Raw genomic sequence first — 23,726 nt, 5'->3', positions numbered from 1 at the left:
AGAACCCCTCAGGCACGAGATGCCCATGCCCTGAGATTCATGTCTGCCCGTCTGTTCCTTCTGAGTCATGCCTTCATTGGGTGGAAGACCACTAGGATCACAGCACGATCTGCAGTCCCCCCCCCCCCTTTTTTTTTTTTTGATGGGGTCTTGCTCTGTCGCCCAGGGTGGAGTGAAGTGGTATGACCTTGGGTCACTGCAACCTCCGCCTCCTGGGTTCAAGCAATTCTCCTGCATCAGCCTCCCAAGTAGCTGGGATTACAGGCACCCACCACCACGCCTGGCTAAGTTTTGTATTTTTAGTAGAGATGGGGTTTCACCATGTTGGCCAGGCTGGTCTAGAACTCCTGACAGGTGATCCACCCGCCTTGGCCTACCAAAGTGGTGGCATTACAGATGTGAACCACGGCACCCAGCCTGCAATTCCTCTTTCTTTCTTATTCCCTCCAAGCACTGAAGCATGAATTTGTGGTAAGGTAAATAAATGTGTGTGTGTTGCGGGGAGGGGGTATATCCACGGAATGTCACGTGCCCAGCCCTGTTCTCTATTTGGTACACTTGGTTATTAGGATTCCAGCCTCTTGCTCACACACATAGTCTAACTATTTCCCTTTTGTTCAGAATTGGAATTCCTTCCCTTTTTCTTTCCTGCTATTATAAACAGCAGTGCTATGTATCTTTATTTTTTCCCACTTGAATTATTCTACTGGAATGTTTTCCCTGAAGTGAAATTGGTTGGCTGGAAGGTATATATAATTTTTTTTTTTTTTTTTTTTTTTTTTTTGAGACGGAGTCTTGCTCTGTCGCCCAGGCTGGAGTGCAGTGGCTGGATCTCAGCTCACTGCAAGCTCCGCCTCCCAGGTTTACGCCATTCTCCTGCCTCAGCCTCCGGAGTAGCTGGGACTACAGCTACCCGCCACCTCACCCGGCTAGTTTTTTGTATTTTTTTTAGTAGAGACGGGGTTTCACTGTGTTAGCCAGGATGGTCTCGATCTCCTGACCTCGTGATCCGCCCGTCTCGGCCTCCCAGAGTGCTGGGATTACAGGCTTGAGCCACCGCGCCTGGCTGGTATATATAATTTTATAGTTCCTGTGATTTTTCATCAAATCATTGTCCCAAAAGACTGCATTGCTGTGTATCGCCTTCTGTGTGTACGTGTGTGTGTATGCATGTGCATGTGTGGACGTACGTGTACACCGTTTTCCCTCAGCCCTGCCAGCTGTGGGTTTGATCATTTGTATTTATTTTTACTAATGAACTGGCACATAACAGATATCTCCTGGATATTATACTTGCATTTGCTTACTTGTTAACAAGAATGAGTAAAGTCCTTCTCTTAAAACCCAGAAAAATAAAATAAACAGCCACCACATCCATGGCTTAGAAAAACACCTCTCAGCTCCCTCCTTTGCCAGGACTTCGGGGCACCCACAGCTGACGCCGAGGCTGTGACGCGGCTGGCCAGGCTCGATCTCAGCCTGCTGACCTGTGGCTGTCATCGTGGTCCTAGAGGTCACCTCCAGCTAATAAAGCCATTTCTCTCCTCCAGCCAACTGAAGGCACATCAGGCAATGCCCTCTTCTGCACGGTTTAGATGAGTCCTGCATTTCTTAATTCCCATATGTTCGCTGTTGGGATTGAGAGACATTCTGTTTTACATGCAAAAAAGGTTGCAGGACATGCGGCTGATGTCCTGCCCACAGCTTATGAAAACCTCAGGGCAGTCTCCGCACCCTCCACCTGGGGAAGTTACAAAACACTATCCTCTGATTGCCACCGTCTGGGCCTGGCCTGGCCCAGACCTGGGGAAAGGAGGAGGACGGCCTTGACTGGCTGGCCCGCCAGAGGGCGCCTCCCACCGCAGATGCTAGGCCGTGTCCCCAGCCCTGTGGCCTCCTAGCTCTGCACACCACAGGCAGGCCTGCATCCCTCCAGCCAGATATCTCAGCCCAGAGACACAAAGCAGTCATCCAGCTAAAACGTACCATCTGCCTGGGAACGGCAACGCTGAAGCAGGTTAATAGCTGGCCCTGAGCAGATGGTTTATTCCAATGATGACTGGATCCCTGCACCCAGGCCTTCCCCTTAGCACTGCCTCACCCGCCAGCAGCCCACAGCTCTCCTTGGGCCAGGCCCCACTGGAAGGGCCAGCCCTGCTGCCCAGAAATCCTGCCACCCCGCCACCCAGGCACCAAACACCCAGACACCCAGACATCTAACACGCAGACACCTGAGACCCAGACACCCAGTCACTCAGACACCTGATACCCAGATACCCGGACACCCAGACACCTGACACTCAGACACCGAGACACCTGACACCTAGACACCCGGACACCCGGTCACCCAGACACCTGATACCCAGATACCCGGACACCCAGACACCTGAAACTCAGACACCGAGACACCTGACACCCAGACACCCAAACACCCAGACACCTGACACCCGGACACCTGGACACCCAGACACCTGATACCCGGACACCTGACACCCGGACACCTGGACACCCAGACACCTGACACCCGGACACCGAGACACCTGACACTCAGACACCCAGACACCTAACACCCAGAAACCTGACACCCAGACACCTGACACCCAGACACCTGGACACCCAACACCCAGAAACCTGACACCCAGACACCTGATACCCGGACACCTAACACACGGACACCTGACACCCAGACACATGGACACCTGGACAGCCAAACACCCAGACTCCTGGACACTCAGACACCTGACAGTGAGACACCCATACACCCAGACACCCGGAAGCCCAAACACCAGATACCCAGACACCCAGATGCCCAGACACCCAGACACCTGACACCCAGACAACTGACACCTAACACCCAAACACTCGACACCCAGATACCCAACACCCAGACACTTGGATACCTGGACACCAAGATGCCTGACACCCAGACACCTTACACTCAGGCACCTGGACACCCACACACCCAGACACCTGATACCTGGACACCCAGACAACCTGACATCCAGACACCTGGACACCCAGATACCCAGACAGGCAGACACCTGACACCTATCACCCAGACACCCGACACCCGGACACCTGACACCTGGACACTTGGATGCCCAGACACCTGACACCCAGACACCTGGACACCCAGACACCCAAACACTAGATACCTAGACACCCAGCCACCTGAGATCCAGATACCCAGACACCCGACACCCAGACACCCAGACACCTGACACCCAGACACCCACACACCTGGTGGGGTGTCTGGGTGTCTTTGTATCAAGTGTCTGGGTGTCTGGGTGTCGGGTATCTAGGTGTCCAGGTGTCTAGGTGTCAGGTTTCTGAGTGTCTGGGTGATGAGGTGTCTGAGTGGCTGGGTGTCTGGGTGTCCAGGTGTCCAGGTGGTGGGGTGTCCAGGTAGTGGCAGGGTGTCTGGGTGGTGGAGGGCCTGGGTGTTTGGGTGTCCAAGTGTCCAGGTGGTGGGTGTCCAGGTGTCCAGGTAGTGGAGTGTCTGGGTGTCTGGGGGTTGGGGTATCTGGATATTCAAGTGGCAGGGTGTCTGGTTGGTGGGGTGACTGAGTATCCAGGTGTCCAAGTGACACTCAGACACCCAGACACCCGATACCCAGACACCTGACACCCAAACACCCAGACATCTGACACTCAGACATCCAACACCTGCACACTCAGACACTCAGACACCAGATGCCCAACACCCAGACACCCAGAAACCTGACACCCAGACACCCAGAAACCCAGACACCCAGAAACCTGACACCCAGACACCTGACAGCCAGACACCCAGACACCCAGACACTCGGATGCCCAGACATCCAGACACCTGACACCCCACCACCTGGACACTCAGACACCCCGCCACCTGAACACACTGCCACTCAGTCACTTGGACACCTGGATACTCAAGCACCCCACCATCCAGACGCCCTGCCACTCCAATACCCAGACACCTCAACCCCCAGACACCCAGACACTCCACTACCTGGACACCTGGACAACCTGCCACCTGGACACCTGGACACCCAAACACCCAGACCCTCTGCCACCTAGACACCCTGCCACGCAGACACCGAGACACCCCACCACCTGGACACCTGGACACCCAGACACCTCACCACACAGACACCCAGAAACTTGACCCCCAGAAACCTGGACACCCAGACACCTGACACCGAGACACCCAGACACTTGACACCAAGATACCTGAACACCCCACCACCCAGACACTTGGACACCCTGCCACTCAGCCACCCCACCACCTAGACACCCTGCCACTCAGATACCCAGATACCCTGTCCCCCAGACACCAAGACACCCAGATACCCCACCACCTGGAAAATGCTCCACCCAAACACCCTGCCACCCGGACACCTGGAGACCCCTCCACCCACAGACCCCACCACGAGGATACCCTATCACCCAGACACACAGACACCCAAATACCCTGCTACCCCACCACTCAGACACTCTGTCACCTGGACACGCAGACACCCTGCTGTCCCACAACCCAGACACCCTGCCACCTGGACATGCCACCACCTGGACACACAGACATCCTGCGACTCAGCCACCTGGACACCATGCCACCCAGCCACCCGGACACCAAGCTACCCAGCTGCCCCGCCAGTCACATGTGGCTGACTCCCTGCTCACCCTCCCAACTGCGTCGGACACAGGGAACTGGGGTGGGGTCCCAGCACCCCTGGGCAGGCAGTTCCATAGGGGATTACCGCCAGCTGTCTTTCACAGAGAGACAGCCAAGCTACAGATCAATCAACCCCATTCATAATCAAAGAAAAATGAATCAAACCAGATGTCAGTAGTCACCCATGAAATTAATCAAGGCATAAGACAGTAGCACTCTGCTCCTTGGTAGGGATGCAATGAGATGTGTGCCCCTTCTTGGGAGAGTAAGTTAATGATAACACCTCTCCAGAAAGGATTCTGACCTAATAAAACAACTCACCTTAAAAAATGTTGCATACTTGGCGGGGCACGGTGGCTCACGCCTGTAATCCCAACACTTTGGGAGGCCAAGGTGGGAGGATCACTTGAGGTCAGGAGTTCGAGACTAGTCTGGCCAACATGGCAAAACCTGGTCTCTACTGAAAAATACACAAATTAGCCAGGCATGGTGGCAGGCACCTGTAATCTCAGGTACTTGGAAGGCTGAGGCAAGAGAATCATTTGAACCCAGGAGGCAGAGGTCGCAATGAGCTGAGATCACACCACTGCACTCCAGACTGGGCGACAGAGCAAGAATCCGTCTAAAAAAAAAAAAAAAAAAAAAAAAGCTGCATACTTTTAAATCCAGCAATTTGACTTTGAGGAATGAATCCTAAAGACTAGAACGCAATAAAGAAAATATTAACACAGTAGTACTGTAATACTTCAGCATTACAGTAGTAAAAACCCACAAATGGAAATCACACCAGGCACATGGTTAGGCACAGTGGAATATTATGCAGCTATTACAAATATTTACAAGGAATTTTAAATTACATCAAAAATATTATTTAACATTCATTGATAAAGGTGAAAGATAAGAAGAAAAGTACGTTAGAAATATACATACATAGGCTGGGCGCGGTGGCTTACACCTGTAATCCCAGCACTTTGGGAGGCTGAGATGGGCAGATCACGAGGTCAGGAGATTGAGACCATCCTGGCTAACACAGTGAAACCCCATCTCTACTAAAAATACCAAAAAAAAAAAAAAAAATTTGCCGGGCGTGGTGGTGGGCGCCTGTAGTCCCAGCTACTTGGGAGGCTGAGGCAGGAGAACGGCTTGAACCCAGGAGGCAGAGCTTGCAGTAAACCAAGATTGCGCCACTGCGCTCCAGCCTGGGTGACAGTGCGAGACTCCATCTCAAAAAAAAGAAAAAAAAAAAAAAGAAATACACACACATAGCACTAAAACAATTGCAGGAAAGACACCAAATCTGTTACCAGCAGTTTTCTGGGTAGTGAATTTGTGGTTTTTATTTCATTATACTTTTCTGGGTTTTTCTAGGTTTTCGGCAAGAAATACTGACAAAAGAAAATGAACAGTTTTCAGAGACTTAATTCAAAACAGAATTAAAGGAATACTCATGAAATTGGTAACAATGGCTGCCTCTGGGGTTGATGTGGGAGAAGGCCTTCCCTTATAGCTTGCACCCTCCCGTACCTTTTAAATTTTGTACCAGGCAGGTATTACTTATTCAAAAATAAATAAATTTCTACAAAGAAGATGCAGATATATAAATACTAAAACCACAGGAGCTGAGAAGCAGCAGCTTGATTTCCTGGGGGAAATCAAGAAAACTGTTTTCGGCTCCTGGGGGAGATGAGACTCCAGGTTCAGGCTGCCCTTTTAGGCCCAAAGCCTCCAAGTCACCCCAGAACCCAGCTAGTCCCAACGTCTTCACTCAGCAAGTCCTGCTCCATCAGACACAAAACTGGTCAGGAGTTGAACCATCTCCTCCCTGGGCATTTTCCCCTCCGGTAGGGGTGGGCAGGCTCTGGGAGGGGCTGCAGTGGACACTGGGCCTCTGAGCTGGGACCATCTGTGTCCCCTACGCCTGACACAGATCAGGACATCATGCACGAGTACGAATGAGTGGGGCCCAATCGCCTAACAAAGGGAACTCAATTTCAGCCCTGATTGTTCCAGGAGAATTTGCTGTAAGCAACTGGAGAAGTTGGCATTTGTTCAACGTGGAAAAAGTGTCCCCCGACTTTGAAGCACTGAACCAAACATCTTTGTTGAGGTTTCATTCCCATGCTGTCTGCAAATCAATGTCTTTCCCTTTACACTAAAAACAGGGCAACTTTAGAGCCCACTAAAGCTACACAAAATTGGGAAGGGGCATGCTCTGATTTCCCACTTTTAGTTCCAGGGACCGTATGAAGGACTTATTTGTGGGAAGAGCAGGAATGATCAGTTCAACAAGAAACGCCACACTCAGTTTTCACAGACAGACAACCCCTCCTTCCCACCGCTACCCTGTCCCCCATCAACTTAAGTGGCACAAAAATGATTAAAGTGGCTTCATTAACTCCAGGAGTGTGGCCTGTGCTAGGGCACCTGATTTGTGCTAGACGAGGCCAGCGGAAGAGCAATCGCTCTGCAAGAGAAAGGCCTGGCCCTTCCTTAATCACCATGGGTTGTAATTCACCCTGAAGTCTTTACACACATGGAGGTGCTGGGATACTGAGCTTTCCTCTAAGCCAGGCCTCAGCAGAAGTGCCTCCCTCCGAGCCTCCAGGGAACTGAGAGGAGAGCCCCGAGTCCCTGCCCTGCCCCAGAACCTGGGGACCAAGAAATAACATTTTTTGTAGAGATGGAGGTCTCACTATATTGCCCAGGGTAGTTTCAAACCCTTGGCCTCAAGTGATCCTCCCACTGTGGCCCCCAAAAGCGCTGGGATTATAAGCATGAGCCACCTCTCCTGAACTACTCTTGCATTCTTTAAAGCCACAAATGTGGTACCTTCCCTCCTGTTCCATTTGTAAGACTTTGAATGTTAGAGATACTTTACACATCATATGTGGGAAAATGACTTTTTAGAAAAACATTTATTGTAATCGATCACACTCAAATTGTAGTTCTGAAAGCAAAGTGAAAACACACAGTACAGCTATGCCTCAGCATCCATGGGGGATGGGTTCCAGGACTGCAACCCCAACCCTCAGGCACTAACATCTGAGGATGCTCGAGTCCCTGATGGGCAATGGCATAGTGTTTGCTTATAACCTATGCACACCTTCCTGTATAATTTAAATCATCTCTAGATTTCTTATAATACCAAATACACTATAAATACTATGTATGCTAAACCATATCGTTTAGGGAATAATGGCAAGAAAAAAGGTCTGTACGTGTTCAGTACAGATGCAATTTTTTTTCAAATATTTTCTATCCGAGGCTGGTTGGATCCAGATGTGGAGCCCACAGTTACAGAGAGCTGATTGTTCTGGGGAAATCTTTAGGGGAGAAACATTTCTTAGAGATGGTTTATATCACACCACTTCAGAAAGAGCAGTACAGGCATACCTCATTCTACGATGCTTTGTGGATACTGTTTGCTTTTGTTTTGGAGACGGAGTCTCACTCTGTCACCCAGGCTGGAGTGCAGTGGCGCCATCTTGGCTCACTGTAACTTCTGCCTCCCAGGTTCAAGCAATTCTCCTGCTTCAGTCTCCCAAGTAGCTGAGACTACAGGTGAGTACCACCACGCCCAGGTGATTTTTTGTTTTTTTTTAGTAGAGACGGGGTTTCACTGTGTTAGCCAGGATGGTCTCGATCTCCTGACCTCGTGATCCATCCGCCTCAGCCTCCCAAAGTACTGGGATTACAGGAGTGAGCCACCGCACCTCGCCTGTGTTTTTTTTTTTTTTAATTGAAGGTTTGTAGCAGCCCGGCATCAAGCAAGTCTATTTGGCACCATTTTCCAACAGCCATGTGCTCACTTTGTGTCTCTGTGTCAGCATTTTGAACAATAAATATTTTTAAATTAAGGTTTGTACATTTTTTAAATGTAATGCTATTGCACATTTAATGGACTGCAATATAGAGTAAACATGACTTTTATATGCACTGGGAAACCAAAAAAATGTGTTTCCTTGCTTTACTGTGATGTTGGCTTTACTGAGGTGGTCTGGAACTGAACCCACAATATTTCCAAGATATGCCTGTACGTTTTACTAAAAATATTTCATTTGAGAAATAAAACTCAAGAACTACCATGACTTTTCAGATGGGAAGAGTGAGGCCCTGGCAGGGCGAGTCTAGGTGTGCAGCCTAGCGGGTTGAGGTCAAGTCCACTTGGTATTTGAGGCTTCACTCAGCAGGCCGCCCATCCCCTCCATGGGGCCATTCAGCAGTCCCTGGGTAGGGGAGGGCTGCACTAGGAGGTAAACGTGATTCAGCATGGGCCGCTCCAAGGCCCTGAGACCCTGGGGCCTGCAGGGGGGTGGGATCCAGTCCTGCAGCAGGTGCTTGGAAGAGGAGTCATCTCCCAAGATGAGAAGGCCCCCAGGGGAGGATGAGATGCAGTCAGACCGTCACTGAGCATGATCACTTCCCCAGACCCACATGGGTGAGAGGACTCAGCAGATGCCTCTGAGGCCTTTACTCTTCACCGGGGGGCAGTCAGAGGGCTGTCATGGCACACCAGTGCACATGCCACCAACACAAGCTGCTTCATAAGTAACGTCTGGAACGTGACACTGCACGGCAGTGGGCTCTCCAGCAGGACGTTGCTAGTAATACACTGATGACGTGGAGATTCCCCAGGGGCATCCACTGGGCTTCTCCCAACTCCCAAGCCACCTCTTCAGAGTCACACAGTCATCTAAAGGGGCTCCCCACCTCCCTGGAGGCGCGGCCTAGTCATCGTACTGGATCTCGGCCCGCAGCTCCTTGGTGACGTAGTTCACCAGCATGGCCAGCAGCTGCTGCTGCAGGGCCTTGCTGCCCATGACCAGCGCAGTCAGCTGCACGGCATCCGTCCACTCTAGGTGCCTGATGATGGCCATGGCTTCCTTAAAGAGCTTCTGTTGCTCGGCGGGGGACAGCTCCATTAGGATTTGAGGAACTGGCTTAAACTGTCCACTTGTCATCCAGGCACCTAACAGCCCCCCGACAGCCCCTCCTAGAAAACAAGGAATTGTTCAATTAGTGGGGTTTTATTCATAAGCAGTGGCCTTACTTAAGTTCCCACTGAGTGCACATCACCATCACCATGAGCAGGCGCATTCATGAGCCAGCCAGAGCGGGCTCTGTGCCACGCCTGCTCCGCCAGCCAGTGTGGAGGGCAAAGGTTTATGCAGTCTTCTGTCCATTTGGCTCAGATAATTGACACCCAACACGCATTCCCTAAGCTCCACATTTTTAGGGATGCAAAATGATGCCTGCCTGCCCCATCTCCCACCTCAGTGCTGGGCCCACTAAGATCTTCATGACCTGACGGAGGTTCATGGGCTTACTGCAAAAATCCCTCTCTCATCACAAAGGAGAAGGCTGAGAAACAAATGCACTTTTTTTCTTTTTTTTTTTTTTTAGACCGAGTCTCGCTCTGTTGCCCAGGGTGGAGTGCAATGACACAATCTCGGCTCACTGCAACCTCTGACTCCCAGGTTCACACACTTGGCTAATTTTTGTATTTTTAGTAGAGACGGGGTTTCACCATGTTGGCCAGGCTGGTCTCGATCTCCTGACCTTAGATGATCTGCCTACCTCAGGCCCCCACAGTGCTGGGATTACAGGCGTGAGACCCTGTGACCAGCCACAAATGCATTTTCAAGAGAAACCATCTCGGGCTGGATGCGGTGGCTCACGCCTGTAATACCAGCACTTTGGGAGGCCAAGGCTGGTGGATCACCTGAGGTCAGGAGTTTGAGACCAGCATGGTCGACATGGTAAAACACCATCTCTACTAAAAATACAAAAATTAGCTGGGCATGGTGGCACATGCCTGTAATCCCAGCTACTCAGAAGCTGAGGCAGGATAATCACTTGAACCCGGGAGGTGCAGGTTGCAGTGAGCCGAGATCACACCACTGCACTCCAGCCTGAGCAACAGAACAAGACTCTGTCTTCAAAAAAGAAACCATCTCAGTGGTGAGACTGAATTTCCTCCCCTAGGCAGCTGATATGCTCCTTGCCCCTGAACTTACGAAATCTCCAGTGAGCCCACGTGGTTAAAGGACCTGGGGACAGATAAGGAGGCTCTTTCCTCTTGAAGCAGTGCTTTTCATAGAACCCCTCCAAGTTGTACAATGATAAATAACAAATGGTGCAGTGGCTCATGCCTGTAATCTCAGCACTTTGAGAGGCTGAGGTGGGCAAATCACGAGGTCAGGAGTTCGAGACTAGCCTGGCCAACATGGTGAAACCCCGTCTCTACTAAAAATACAAAAAATTAGCCAGGCATAATGGTGGGCGCCTGTAATCCCAGCTACTCAGGAGGCTGAGGCAGGAAAATCACTTGAACCTGGGAGGCAGAGGTTGCAGTGAGCCAATATTGCGCCACTGCACTCCAGCCCGGGCAACAGAGTGAGACTCCATCTCAAAAATAAAAATAAAAATAAAAATAAACAACAAATCTAAGGTAGTTTACTATTTCTACTTCTGCCACCCTAAAAGGGCAGAAACATTATTTTTAAATGTGAACTCATTGCCAAGGTTAGGTCATGCTATTCTGGGACTTAAAGACCTTGTATCCATGGAAAGTTCTACCTGAAGAAGCCACATGCAGGATATGGTACAGAGGAAGGCAAGGTGCCCTAGGGAAGGGGTCCAAAGTTAAGTGCCTCCAAGAGCTAGGGAGGAACTAAGAAGAGTGAGGGGGCGGGTGGGCCTTACCTGGCCCCTCCTCTGCTGAGGTCGGATGGGTGGCAGGCTCTGATTTCATCCCAGCCTACAGTCTGGGCCAACCAAGCCTTGAACTGCATAGACCTTCTGAGGCCCAGGACACAGAAGACCTGGACGACCTGGTTCCCATTAGGTGGCAGTGGCACTTCACGCCAGTTCATTGCTACCACACAAAATACCAGATTTGTAGCTTAAAACACCTCGTGATTTTTAAATATCACCAATCAGATATTTAAAGATGAAGCCCACTAGACTTAGTGACTCACTTTCAACAGACAGAGTATGGAAAGGGAGAGAGAAACTTTGTAATGGAAAAACCCAGCAAACATGCCCTTAACCAAGTGTTCAAGGTCAACATCACTGATGACATCATGTGAATGTCATATACACCCAGAATTAATGCAAGAGAAGGGAGGGGGCACATCACCTCCCAGGCATGCCTCCCAAAGACTCCTAATTCCAGTCCCATCCTAAACACATCTGGCAAATTCAAACTGAGAGATGTTCGACGAAATACCTGCCCAGTATTCCTCAAAACTATCAAGGTCGTGAACAAGGAAAGTCTGAGAAAGTGTTAAAGGCCAGAGGAGACTAAGAAAGCAGGCAATTCAATGCAATGTGGTGTCTTAGACTGGATCCCGAGGCCAAAAAAAAAAAAAAAAAGGCCATTAATGCAGAAACTGGTGAAACCCAAATCAAGTCTGGAGAATGGTTAATAGTAACATATTCGTTGGTGTTTTAGGGTTTTTTTGTTTGTTTGTTTGTTTTTCTTAGACAGAATCTCACTCTGTCACCCAGGTTGGAGTGCAGTGGTATGATTATACCTCACTGCAGCCTCAAATTCCTAGGCTCAAGCAATCCTCCCACCTTGGCCTCCCAAGTAGCTGGGATTACAGACTTGCACCACCATGCCTGGCTAATATTTTATTTTTTATTTTTTGTAGAGACAGGGTCTCATTATGTTGCCCAGTCTGGTCTCAAACTGCTGGGCTCAAGCGATCTTTCAACCTCAAGCCTCCCAAAGTGCTGAGATTACAAAGGCATGAGCCACTGCACCCAGCCGGTTTTAGTTTTGACAAGCATACAGTAATATACATGAACACTAGGAGAACCAAAACTGGGTGGAGGACATACGGGAATCCTTTGTACTATCTTCGCGACTTCTCTGTAAACCTAACATTATTGCAAAATGAAAAGTTTCTTTCAAAAATGCAGCCCAGGCCAGAGAGAACCCACTGGCTGGCCAGACTCAGACGACAGGCAGCAAAACCAGTGCTTGCTGCTTCTGGAAGCCAAGCACCGAGGCCTCTGGAGCAGACACCACCCCGGGTACGCAGCTGGGGCCAGCCCCATATCCCAGAGGCTGAATGCGACACGCAGACAGGGTTCATCTTCTCTGCAAAAGAAAGGCACATTCTGGGGAGGGAAAGCCAGCTAATTTACAAGTTTTACTGAACTTTTCCCCATGACACCAGTGAAATGCTCAGAGTCGACAAGAGTTGCACTCATGTGCACTAAACCTTTATGAGAACATCAATATTTGATTTAGAGCAGCACTTAATGCAAAAAGTCGCCAGGAATATCGACCAGCAAATTACTGGCTCTTTGGAGAGGAGAAAATTCCTTTGTTTTCAGGGTAAAATGATGCTCCCGCCCGTGAACAGGGGCTGGAAGCAGTGAATCCCCCGGGCTATCTTAGCGGACATCCTGTTCTCCACCAGCTTTTACTCAATCTGAATAAAATATGTGCTCCCAAAATAGCATCTGGGCACAGCTACATGATAAAATGATCCCCAAAGCCTTCCCCTGAGCGCTGATGGAGGTGGGGGCACAGATGCAGAGTGTCACAGAGGAAGAAGGAAACGGTTTTGTCTTCCCCATCTCCGGTTCCTTCTCAGATGGCAAGATGCGGAAGTCAGGCCTCACTAATTCATGGAGTTTGGAAAGGGAAATATGGAGAGGGAAGGTCTGGGCCCACCCACACATTAATTTTTCTCCCCAGTGTGAGCCTCAGCTTAACGAAATATCCTCGAATGTCAATCCCACTACAGAAGGGAAGCACAGAGCAGGAACCCCACCAGCGAGCTGGGGAACGGAAGTCAACCTCAGCAGAAAAGCACTTCTCTCTCCCGCCTGTGAGCATGGAGACTACATGCCACACAGAAGGGATCTTCACCAGATGGCAAGTTCTCCACGCCCCATGTCCCCAGCTCAGGCTGGCCAGCACAGAGCGGGCATGTGGCAAGTATCTGCCGTGCCCGATATGAAAAATAAGTCATCATAAGAATCCCTGTTAAACAGAAGCAGGTCCCTGAAGCCACTAGAAGCCACCAGGAGGCCTCGCTTGGCCCCTGCCCAGCTCAGGTCTGAAGGATGGTCAGCTCTCTGACTCCATCTATGGTTTGAGCCACAGCCCCAGGCCAGGTAGACCTTCTGAGGCTCAGGACACAGGAATTCTTCCTTCCCCAAGCCAAAGAAACTAACTTCATCCGAGCTGCAAGGAACAGTGGAAAAATTAGCCAAACTTTCATTCATTGCCAGAAATTGATTTTCAAATAAAAGCAGGTGGAAAATGGCCAGGCACAGTGGCTCATGCCTGTAATCCTAGCACTTTGGGAGGCCAAGGCGGGTGGATCACTTGTGGCCAGGAGTTTGAGATCAGCCTGGCCAACAGGGCAAAACCCTGTCTCTACTAAAAATACAAAAATTAGCTGGGTGTGGTGGTGCACACCTGTAGTCCCAGCTACTCAAGAGGCTGAGGCAGGAGAATCACTTGAACCCGCGAGGCAGAGGTTGCAGTGAGCCAAGATCAATGCCACTGCACTCCAGTCTGGGCAACAGAGTGAGACTCCGTCTCAAAAAAGAAAGAATAAAAGCAGGTGGTAGAGGTGGGCAGGCCCTCTAGGGGTGAAAGGCAGTTCTTTTGGTGGTCTCTTTCAGAACAGGGGAGCTCTCTCAGAATGAGCCCGCTCACATGAAATGGCCACACCGCATGTGCGAGAAGGTGCATGGCCCCTCCCAGCCTCCTCCCTGGTTTCCTTTCTGCAGGGACCTTGCATCATGATCAGGGTGAGGGAAGCCACCACGGGACCCAGGACACCCTGGTATCTTCAGAGGCCTGCTGCTCTGATACTTATTCTGGGATCCTAGCACTGGGGAAAAGGTGCCTCTAGGCCCAAATGACACAGATGCCATTTTCTTTTTGTTGTTGTTGTTGTTGTTGTTGTTGTTGAGACGGAGTCTCGCTTTGTCGCCTAGGCTGGAGCACAGTGGCCAGATCTCAGCTCACTGCAAGCTCCGCCTCCCGGGTTTACGCCATTCTCCTGCCTCAGCCTCCCGAGTAGCAGGACTACAGGCGCCCACCACCTCACCCGGCTAGTTTTTTGTATTTTTTTGTAGAGACGGGGTTTCACCGTGTTAGCCAGGATGGTCTCGATCTCCTGACCTCGTGATCCGCCCGTCTCGGCCTCCCAAAGTGCTGGGATTACAGGCTTGAGCCACCGCGCCTGGCACAGATGCCATTTTCAAGAGTGCCCCACACTTCCGAGACATTCACACAGAAGCTTGCATTTCCAATGGACAAATTATATCTGCAAAGAACATTTCCCAGAGGCAACCTTAACTCCACCAACTCCTCCCACAAGATGCATGGCACCACTTGTACGAGTTCGTTTCTCCCTGTGTTTATTTTCTTTTTTCCTTCTTTTTTTTTTTTTTTTTTTTTTTGAGATGGAATCTTGTTCTGTCGCCCAGGCTGGAGTGCAATGGCACGATCTTGGCTCACTGCAACCTTTGCCTCCCGGGTTTAAGCGATTCTCCTGCCTCAGCCTCTCGAGTAGCCGGGAGTATAGGCATGCGCCACCGCACCCAGCTATTTTTTGTATTTTTAGTAGAGACAGGGTTTCACCATGTTGGCCAGGCTGGTCTCAAACTCCTGACCTCAGGTGATCCACCCGCCTTGGCCTCCCAAAGTCCTGGGATTACAGGTGTGAGCCACTGCGCCTGGCCTTCTCCCTGTGTTTCAACTGCCCTTTTATGACATCCCCAAGGCTGGCTGTCTCTGTGAGACACCTGCACTTACCAACGGCGAGTCCCGGCGGGCCGCCCACCAAACCCCCGACGAAGGCCACGGCCCCTGTGACCAGGGCACCCTTCCCAGAGTGTTTGACAGCCGCCTTCATCTTCCTCTCCCCAGAAAGGGAGCACAGCAGCTTCATGATGTCCTCCACCATGATGGTCATCGTGGCGGGCCTTCAAGGGAGAAATTCAGAGGGACAGTTTTAATGAGCGTAAGAGTATTAACGCCACTCTAGTTCCTAGAGTTTTAAGAAAGGGTCCCCCTTTTCAGGAGAGCACAGCAGCTCTAAGTGTCTGTATGAGACAGCATCCAGACGGTGGAAAGTTCCCACAGACAGGGCAGGCAGCAGTTAGTGAATAAGCAAATAGCAGCGGCTGAGTGGGTGAAAGGTCTTCTTTGCCCTCTGATTAACTTCTGACTTAGGACAGATTAATGAGCAACCCGGCCACATGTTCTGCTGGTTCATCACGAGGGAGGTGGTCTGACCCTTCTGGCATCAGTGGCCTTTGCACTGGCTCGGGGAACGCCCTGCACACAAAGTCCAGCAGAGACCGGGAAATCCTGGCACGAGGCATCTGAGCTAAGGCCAAGCCAGAACCGGGGAAGGGATGGGACTCTGTGACTACACGGGCACTCACCTCCGGTGGGCCCTGAGCAGAGGGTCAGATACCTCCCTTCTAAGACGGAGACAGTCCCTGCAGGCTGGACTCTCAGATGGTGCCAGCAGGATGGGCAGGAAGCGCCTGGCATAAGTCTGGAAGCCTGCAGGCTCCCGATCCAGGATGGCTCTGAACGAACACTGTTACTAACGCACACACTGGGCTGCCTTAAGCAACTGCTCTTAAAATTCAACACAGTTGTACCCATGGGACACTAAAAGCAGGGACAAGATAAAGCAGGGAGACAAAGCAACTGGAGAATAAAATACATGAAAGCATTCCCAGGCTTTGCGATATACATGGACAGAAAGATGGACGGGCAAGTGAACCTTCCGCACAATGACTTTAAGCAAAATCCTCTAGGGTAGGGAAAATGTGTGCCACGCTAGAGCCAGAGCAGGGAGGGATGGGCTCTAGAGAGCCCAAGGGCTGAGAAAATTAAAGGGGCCACGAGGTGGGGGGTCTCCTCAGAGCTCTGGCTGAGCCCAAGGCTCCAGCAGTACTTCCCTTTCTCACCGGCACTTCCCATTTCATTCTAGGTAGAAATATTGAAACAGGTGCTACAGCAACTCAACTGAGGAAGTTATGGATAGATTCTATTGCTTATTATCTTTTTTTCTTTTTTGAGACAGGGTCTTGCTTTGTTGCCCAGGCTGGAGTGCAATGGCACAATCACAACTCACTGCAGCCTTGACCTCTTGGGCTCAAGCGATCCTCCCACCTCAGCCTCCTGAGTAGATGGGACTACAGGTGTGCAATCACCACACCCAGCTAATTTTATTTTTATTCTTAGTAGAGATGACTACTATGTTGCCCAGGCTGGTCTTGAACTCCTGGGCTCAAGGGATCCTGCCTTAGCCTCTCAAAGTGTTAGGATTACAGGCATGAGCCTCTACATTTGGCTTTAATATCTTTGGGTTATATGTTATATGAGAGTGTTTTTTTTTTTTTTTTTTTTTCAGAGACAGTGTCTCTTGTTGCCCAAGCTGGTGTGCAGTGATGCGATCATGGCTCACTGCAGCCTTGAACTCCTGGGCTACAGTGATCCTCCCACCTCAGTCTCCTGAGTAGCAGGGGCTAAAGGCATGCAACACCACGCTCAGTTTTTTTTTTGTTTTCATACAGACAGGGTCTCGCAATGTTGCCCAGCCCGGTCTTGACTTCCTGAGCTCAAGCAATCTTCCTGCCTCAGCCTCCCAGAGCGCTGGGATTACAGGCATGGGCCACCACACCCAGACATGTGTGCTTCTCTGACCCAAGGATGATCCAGAAGCAGAAGTCCCTACTGTACAACTGCTCTCCCAATCCTAGGATATAATTTTGAGCCCAGAGAACAAACCCATGAATCCATGAGAAGACCACAAAGTCAGGTTCTCAGAACTTCTCTGCAGTCCCAGGAGAGCATCCTGCGCTCCTGCCCCTATAAATTTCCCTTCTTTTGCCCCTTTGGTACACATTAGACCTGTTCTCCACAAGTGCACAGGAACCACTGAAAACCTTGTTAGATGCAGCCAGTATGGGAGGGTAAGAATCTGCATTTCCAACAAGCCCCCAAAGTGCTCCTCTGATCTCACTGTGGGCAGCAAGACCCCAAGAGGGCAAAACCCAGGACTCTGACATTCGTTACTCAGTCTTCAAATTCAGAAATTGCAAACAAGCACCCCTAGATAAGTCTTTTTGGCCCCATGAAGTATAAGAGGCAGTGGGGAGGGCAGGCCTTGTAAGCCCTGCTCATATAAGGGACTGGAGGAGCACTCAGGCCTGTGGGTCCCTGCTCTGACTACCCTGTGCCCTGGGTCTCCCAAAACCTGGTCGCCTGGTTTCCAGGCCCTGCCCAGCTCCTTTGCTTGCTGACAGGTTGAATGCCTCCTCCTTCTCCCCAGAAGAGAACCCCCTTCCACTATTCCAGTGTTAAGATTTGTTTACATACAAATGTCTAAACGATAAAATGGCATTATAACAGCGTCCCGACTGAATAGGCAGAAGCCACTCGGAAATGGGGAGACAGAAGGCAGAACCTGATTTATCCAGTCACCATGGTCCTAAAACAAAATGACATAGATAGATAGAGATATTGACAGAGATTTTGTTTTTCTTTTTTCTTTTTTTTTGGAGACAAAGCCTGCTCCGTCACCTAGGTCACCTAGGCTGCAGTGTAGTGGCACCATCTTGGCTCACTGCAGCCTCCACCTCCCAGGTTCAAGCAATTCTCCTGCCTCAGCCTCCCGAATAGCTGGGACTACAGACATGCACCACCACACCTGGCTAATTTTTGTATTTTTAGTAGAGATGGGGTTTCACCATGTTGGCCAGGCTGGTCTTGAACTCCTGACCTCAGGTGATCTGCCTGCCTTGGCCTCTCAAAGTGCTAGGATTACAGGCATGAGCCACCACGTCCAGCACAAAATGAGATATATTTCAAGTACATATTGAGGTAACCAAAGGAAATAATATTACAGTAAAATCTTACAAAAAGCTCAAAATCCTGGTGTAAAATATCTAATCACCTTTGAGCTTAGTTCTGGTTTATATCCAGCTTTTCATCTGTCAATTATATTGGAAAAAGGGAAGGCCCCTTTGGAGGCTGCAAGGAACCTCCCTTTCCCAGGGTGTGAAGACCCTGAGCCCTGCCATGCTTGGTCTGCAAGACTGGCTTCCAAGTCAGTGCCTGGACACCACTCCCACCACAGGTTTTCTACAGTTTTGGGAGTGGTGTTTTGGGTCTGCACTCTCAAAACAGTTTCTGCACAGCAAGAAAATGCATGCAGAAGTGGAAAGAAGGAAGGCAGGAAACAGATACATAAACACTTTAGCTCTACTGGCTACCCAAGAGAAAACCTAGCTTCCGACCTACTCCGAATGACTTTAAGTGAAAATCTACAGAGGCTCAAGAGATGTCCTTGCAAAAATGCTACTTCCAACTCTACCTGACCCAGCCAGGCCGGCATCAATGTGAGAGGAGAGAAATCAATTAGGCAAATAGTTAGGGCAAGGGTCCTTGGCAGAATTCCCTTCTAACAAAAAGCAGCCTAAGAGGTCGTTTCCCTTTCAGAAAACACAGATAAGGAAGGCAAGCTCTAACACAGAAAGGGGTCCCCTGTGTGACATACAGACATACGGTGGGCCCCAGTAAGCACAGTCCTCTCCCTACTTATAAATACTCAGACACGGCTGGGCACAGTGGCTCATGCCTCTAATCCCAGCATTTTGGGAGGCCGAGGTGGGCAAATCACAAGGTCAAGAGATTGAGACCATCCTGGCCAACATGGTGAAATCCCATCTCTACTAAAAAAAAATACAAAAATTAACCAGGTGTGGTGGTGCTCACCTGTAATCCCAGCTACTCGGGAGGCTGAGGAAGGAGAATCGCTTGAACCCGGAAGGCAGAGGTTGCAGTGAGCCAAGATCACGCCACTGCACTCCAGCCTGGCAGCAGAGCAAGACTCCATCTCAAAAGAAAAAACAAAGAAATACTCAGACACAGAGGCTTGCATGGCACGGAAAAGAAGAGCTACCCTGGACCAGGCATGTCCATCTTGGAGTGTTCTACCCCCCACCCCCCAACCTTTATTCATACATGTACAGTAGGAAGAAATAAGCAACATGGAGTAGTAACTCAGGCTAAGAAGCCCACATGTGCACTAGAAAGGGTGGGGTGGAGGACTCAGAAATTCACACCTTATGTAAATGAAGCACCCCTCCCACCAGCTTGTCTATAAAAACCCTTGCATTTCACTGTAAAATGGCAGCCCATCTTTCTGGGACCCCTCTCTGATCCAGAGAGCTTTCTTTCTTTCGTTTATTAAACTTCTCCTCTAACCTACCCTCTGGAGTGTCTGTGTCCTTGATTTCCTTGGCCGTGAGACCAAGAACTTCCGTGACATCTCAGACAATGAGGCAGGTTTCACTGAGACACAAGCCCTGGGCTCTGCAGAATGGGAGGGCCAGCAGCTATCACTGCATGTGTGAGGGCAGGTGGAGGAAGTCACTGCGTTTTAATAGCTCTGCACCATGGGTAGAGACGTTGTGGCTGACTCCATTCAAGGTTTAATTTATTTGCAATAATCATTTCAGAAGTTAGAGCATTAACAGGCTCTTGTTGAGGAAGAAAGGTTAGTAACTCCACCTCCTGAGCCCTTGCTAAAAAGCTCAGCTTCCTGAATTCTCCAGGCTCGCCAGATTGAGAGGAAAACCCACCCTGCTCCTTCTCCCACCGCAAGACTGCCTTTGTCTGTAAATGACAGGGAAGTGGGTGAGGAGGGAGGATGGGGACAGACCTCAGGGGGTGGGAGTGTGGCTCCCCCCTCTCCACTGTATCACACCTATTTCACACTCAGATTTGCCCACATACCAGGCCCTGATCACAGGAAGCCCATCTGCCAGCCACAGGGAAGGCAAATGACAACTTGAAGCCCCGCTTTCTTGCAGGTGCCCAGGCTGCTCTGAGAGGTATAGAAAGATGGAGACAAGCCCATCCCACCAACAACAGCCTAACTTTCTGAGTTTGGACCAGATTGTAAGAGATAAGGGAGAGGAAGACTCTCTCTACTCCAAGTACCCTGTTCTTTAACAAAAAATTAGATCTGGCTCTTGTCAACATTGACCTCCCACCTCTCCATACCCCAGCGCAAAGGCAGTAGGTGGATCCCACTAGCAAACATTTTTAGATTAGCTCATAGTTGTTTTTTTAAAACAAATTAGTTGCCAATATTTAAAAATCAGGAGATTTTGCGTGCACCTCAGATTCCTGATTTCTCCTGAAAAACCAGAAGACCAGATCACATTGGACCTGCCATTCTGTGTAGCAATGGAGGCCAGGGCTGAGCAGGGGCCGTTCGCTGCCCACCCCCATACAGCAGGGCCCTGCCCTCTCTACCCCAGCCCCTCCTGGCAGCATGCACCTTACCTACCTACTTGATCAATAAACAGGTCACTTCAAAGCTTCTCCAAGTATCCCTATTTCTTTCTTTCTCTCTCTTTCTTTCCTTTCCTTTCTTTCTTTCCTTTTTCCTTTTCTTTCCTTCTTTTCCTTTCTCTTTCTCTTTCGTTCTCTCTCTCTCTTTCTTTCCATCTTTCCCTCTCCCCTTCCCTCCTGCATTTTTTCCCCCCTAGAAACACAGTCTCCCTGTGTTGCCTAGACTGGTCGGGAACTGGCCTCAAGCAATTCTTCCGCCTGGGCCTCTCGAGTAGCTGGAACTACAGGTGCTATTTCAAGATGGTGAAACCCCATCTCTATTAAAAAATACAAAAATTGGTCAGGTGCGGTGGCCCACGTCTGTAATCCCAGCACTGTAGAAGGCCAAGGCAGGTGGATCACAAGGTCAGGAGTTTGAGACTAGCCTGGCCAAGATGGTGAAACCCCGTCTCTACTAAAAATACAAAAAAAAAAAAAAAAAAAAAAAAATAGCCAGGCGTGGTGGTGTCGCCTGTAATCCCAGCTACTCGGGAGGCTGAGAGGCAGGGGAATTGCTTGAACGAGGGAGGTGGAGGTTGCAGTGAGCCGAGATCGCGCCACTGCACTCCCGCCTGGGTAACAGATCGGGACTCCGTCTCAAAAAAAAAAAAAAAAAAATTAGCGGGGCGTGGTGGCGGGCATCTGTAATCTCAGTTACTCGAGAGGCTGAGGCAGGAGAATCGTTTAAACCCGGGAGGTGGAGGTTGCAGTGAGCCGAGATCGCGCCATTGCACTCTAGCCTGGACAACGGAGCAAGACTGTCACAAACAAACTCAACAAACTATCTGTCACCCCCAAAACTAATCTCACCTCCTAAATCATTAACAGCCCTTCCTGACCAAATCTAAACTAGTGCCCAGATCTTCTTCCCATATGGCTCAGCCAGCTCTGCTGCCCGACAGGAGTCCTGTCGGGATCCCTTCATATTTATAATACCTAGCACCCCACCCCCAGCCCCGCCCCTGCCCCACCAGCCACCCCCACGCTACCCCACCGCTACCCATCACATTTTGCACCCCACCCCCGCCTTCTCCGTCCCCCCACCCATCACATCCTCCACCCCACCCCCGCCAAACCCACATCCCCCACTCCACCCACCACCCCACCCAACCTCACCCACTCCCACCACCCGCACCCCACCCCCGCCCACCACACCCACGCCTACACCACTACTGGGTGACACCAAGCCAGGGCCTGGGACTCTAGTCCCAGCTCTGCTGCTTACTTGTGTCACTTCAGCCTCTCCGTGCCTCAGTTTCTCCATAGGGGCAATGACTACACTAACAGTGTCCATCCCGGCACTGGGAGGGCCGGGCTCCCGGCAGGGCGGGGACCCCCCCTCCACCACCCCTAGACGCTCCCGGGCCTCCAGGCCTGTTCTTGGGGTGCCCCCTCCCCTCGCGGGGCGCGGCCTGGGAGGCGCCCCGCCCCGGCTCCGGGCGCACCCTTACCTGCGGGAGCCGAGGCCTGCGGGGCGCGCTCGGCGATCAGAGGCGGCTGCGGACCGGGCCTGGTTGGCCCCCGGCTCCCTGCCCAGCTCCCCGCCCGGCTCCCCGGCCCCGGCCCCAGCCTCAGCCCGGCGGAGGGTCGCGCAGGCCTCGGTGGCGGCCCCGGCGCTGGCCCCGCCCTCCCGCCTTCCGGCTGCGCGGGGCCTTCCGGGAAGCCACGCGCCGGGCCGGCTTCTGGCTACGAGCTGCGCACGGCCTTAGTGGGACCCAGGGGTCGCTGCTGGGCACCCCCTCCCCGGTCCCGGCCCACCCCGCCGCTGACACCGGGGCCCTGGCTTGGGTTACGGGTGAAGCACCGAGACGAGGCGCCCGGAGAGGAGTCCCGGGGACCGCAAGGCCGCGCTCCCGCAGGCCCAGGCCTGCCTTTCTCCCTTGCGCACGCACGATCAGATCCGGGCCCCGCGCACCTGCCTCCGGGACCGCGGGTACCAACCGGAGACCTCCCTCCCTTTGGCCTGGAGGACCCCTTCCTCCCCGCAGTCTGGGCGCGGAAGAGAGCTCAGGGGCATCTGGAGGTCAAGGGTGCTGTGTCAATATTTGGTGAATGTGTGGGCCGAAGCCAGATTTCCGCTGTTCCAGAGCTGCTCTGGAGCCTCTGGGTCTGGGGGTTGCACAAGGAGAAGCAGGCTAGGCGGGACCGTAATCCCAGCTGCCAGTGAGGCTGAAGAGGGAGGATTGCTTGAGCCCAGCAGTCCGAGCGTGAGCAACACAGTGACATCCCATCTCTACAAATAATAATAAAAATTAGGCCGGGTGGGTGACTCATACCTGTGACCTCAGCATTTTGGGAAGCTGAAGCAGGAGGATTGCTTGAGCCCAGGAGTTCGAGGCCACAGTGAACCATGATTGCAGCCCTGCACTCCAGCCTGGGAGACAGAGCGAGACCGTCTCTTAAAAAAAGAAAAAAGGAAAAGAACTGCCTTTGCTCCTAGGATTCTTGGATGGGGGCCAAAGCTGAGGGTAGGCAGCCTCTTAGGAAGGTGCAAAGGGCATGAGGCTGGGATTGCAGAACTGCCCAGGAATACTACTGTATTGAGACCTATGGAAAGCTGTCCCCACTCTTGTCATTGCAAGTTGTGGTCTTGAACCATCTCAAATCCAAAAGCGGCTTCTGGGGCGCTCTCTATAGAGAATTAATCCTAACAGGAACCCTGCAAAGCAG

The 23,726-nt window shown here is 51.2% G+C and overlaps 1 protein-coding gene across 3 annotated transcripts; it reads right to left on the bottom strand.

Annotated features, from left to right (window-relative positions):
* Positions 1–8,374: 8,374 nt before the first annotated feature.
* Positions 8,375–22,707, bottom strand: C21H19orf12 (chromosome 21 C19orf12 homolog). 3 transcript variants are annotated; one of them, XM_023229053.3, is made up of 3 exons: positions 22,508–22,707; positions 15,447–15,616; positions 8,375–9,644 (listed from the first exon to the last, which is right to left on the bottom strand). In XM_023229053.3, exons 2-3 carry the CDS (start codon positions 15,604–15,606, stop codon positions 9,379–9,381), a joined length of 426 nt encoding a protein of 141 aa, XP_023084821.1. In that variant the 5' UTR covers positions 15,607–15,616; positions 22,508–22,707; the 3' UTR covers positions 8,375–9,378. The 3 variants fall into 3 exon arrangements, with proteins under 3 accessions (XP_023084821.1, XP_023084820.1, XP_023084819.1); XM_023229052.1 differs by lacking the exon at positions 22,508–22,707 and adding an exon at positions 22,282–22,495; XM_023229051.1 differs by lacking the exon at positions 22,508–22,707 and adding an exon at positions 19,431–19,485.
* Between the last annotated feature and the right edge of the window lie 1,019 nt (positions 22,708–23,726).

The sequence above is a fragment of the Piliocolobus tephrosceles genome, chromosome 21 (assembly GCF_002776525.5).
Source record: "Piliocolobus tephrosceles isolate RC106 chromosome 21, ASM277652v3, whole genome shotgun sequence".
In the NCBI taxonomy this organism is placed as follows: domain Eukaryota; kingdom Metazoa; phylum Chordata; class Mammalia; order Primates; family Cercopithecidae; genus Piliocolobus; species Piliocolobus tephrosceles.
This window is presented reverse-complemented; position numbering and strand designations above follow the sequence as displayed.

Excerpts from the sequence above, each read along its gene's own strand:
- C21H19orf12 (XM_023229053.3), bottom strand. The coding sequence starts at position 15,606 with ATGACCATCATGGTGGAGGACATCATGAAGCTGCTGTGCTCCCTTTCT. Across the intron at positions 9,645-15,446 it reads CCCGCCGGGACTCGCCGTTG|GAGGGGCTGTCGGGGGGCTG; the intron begins GTAAGTGCAGGT and ends CTTGTTTTCTAG.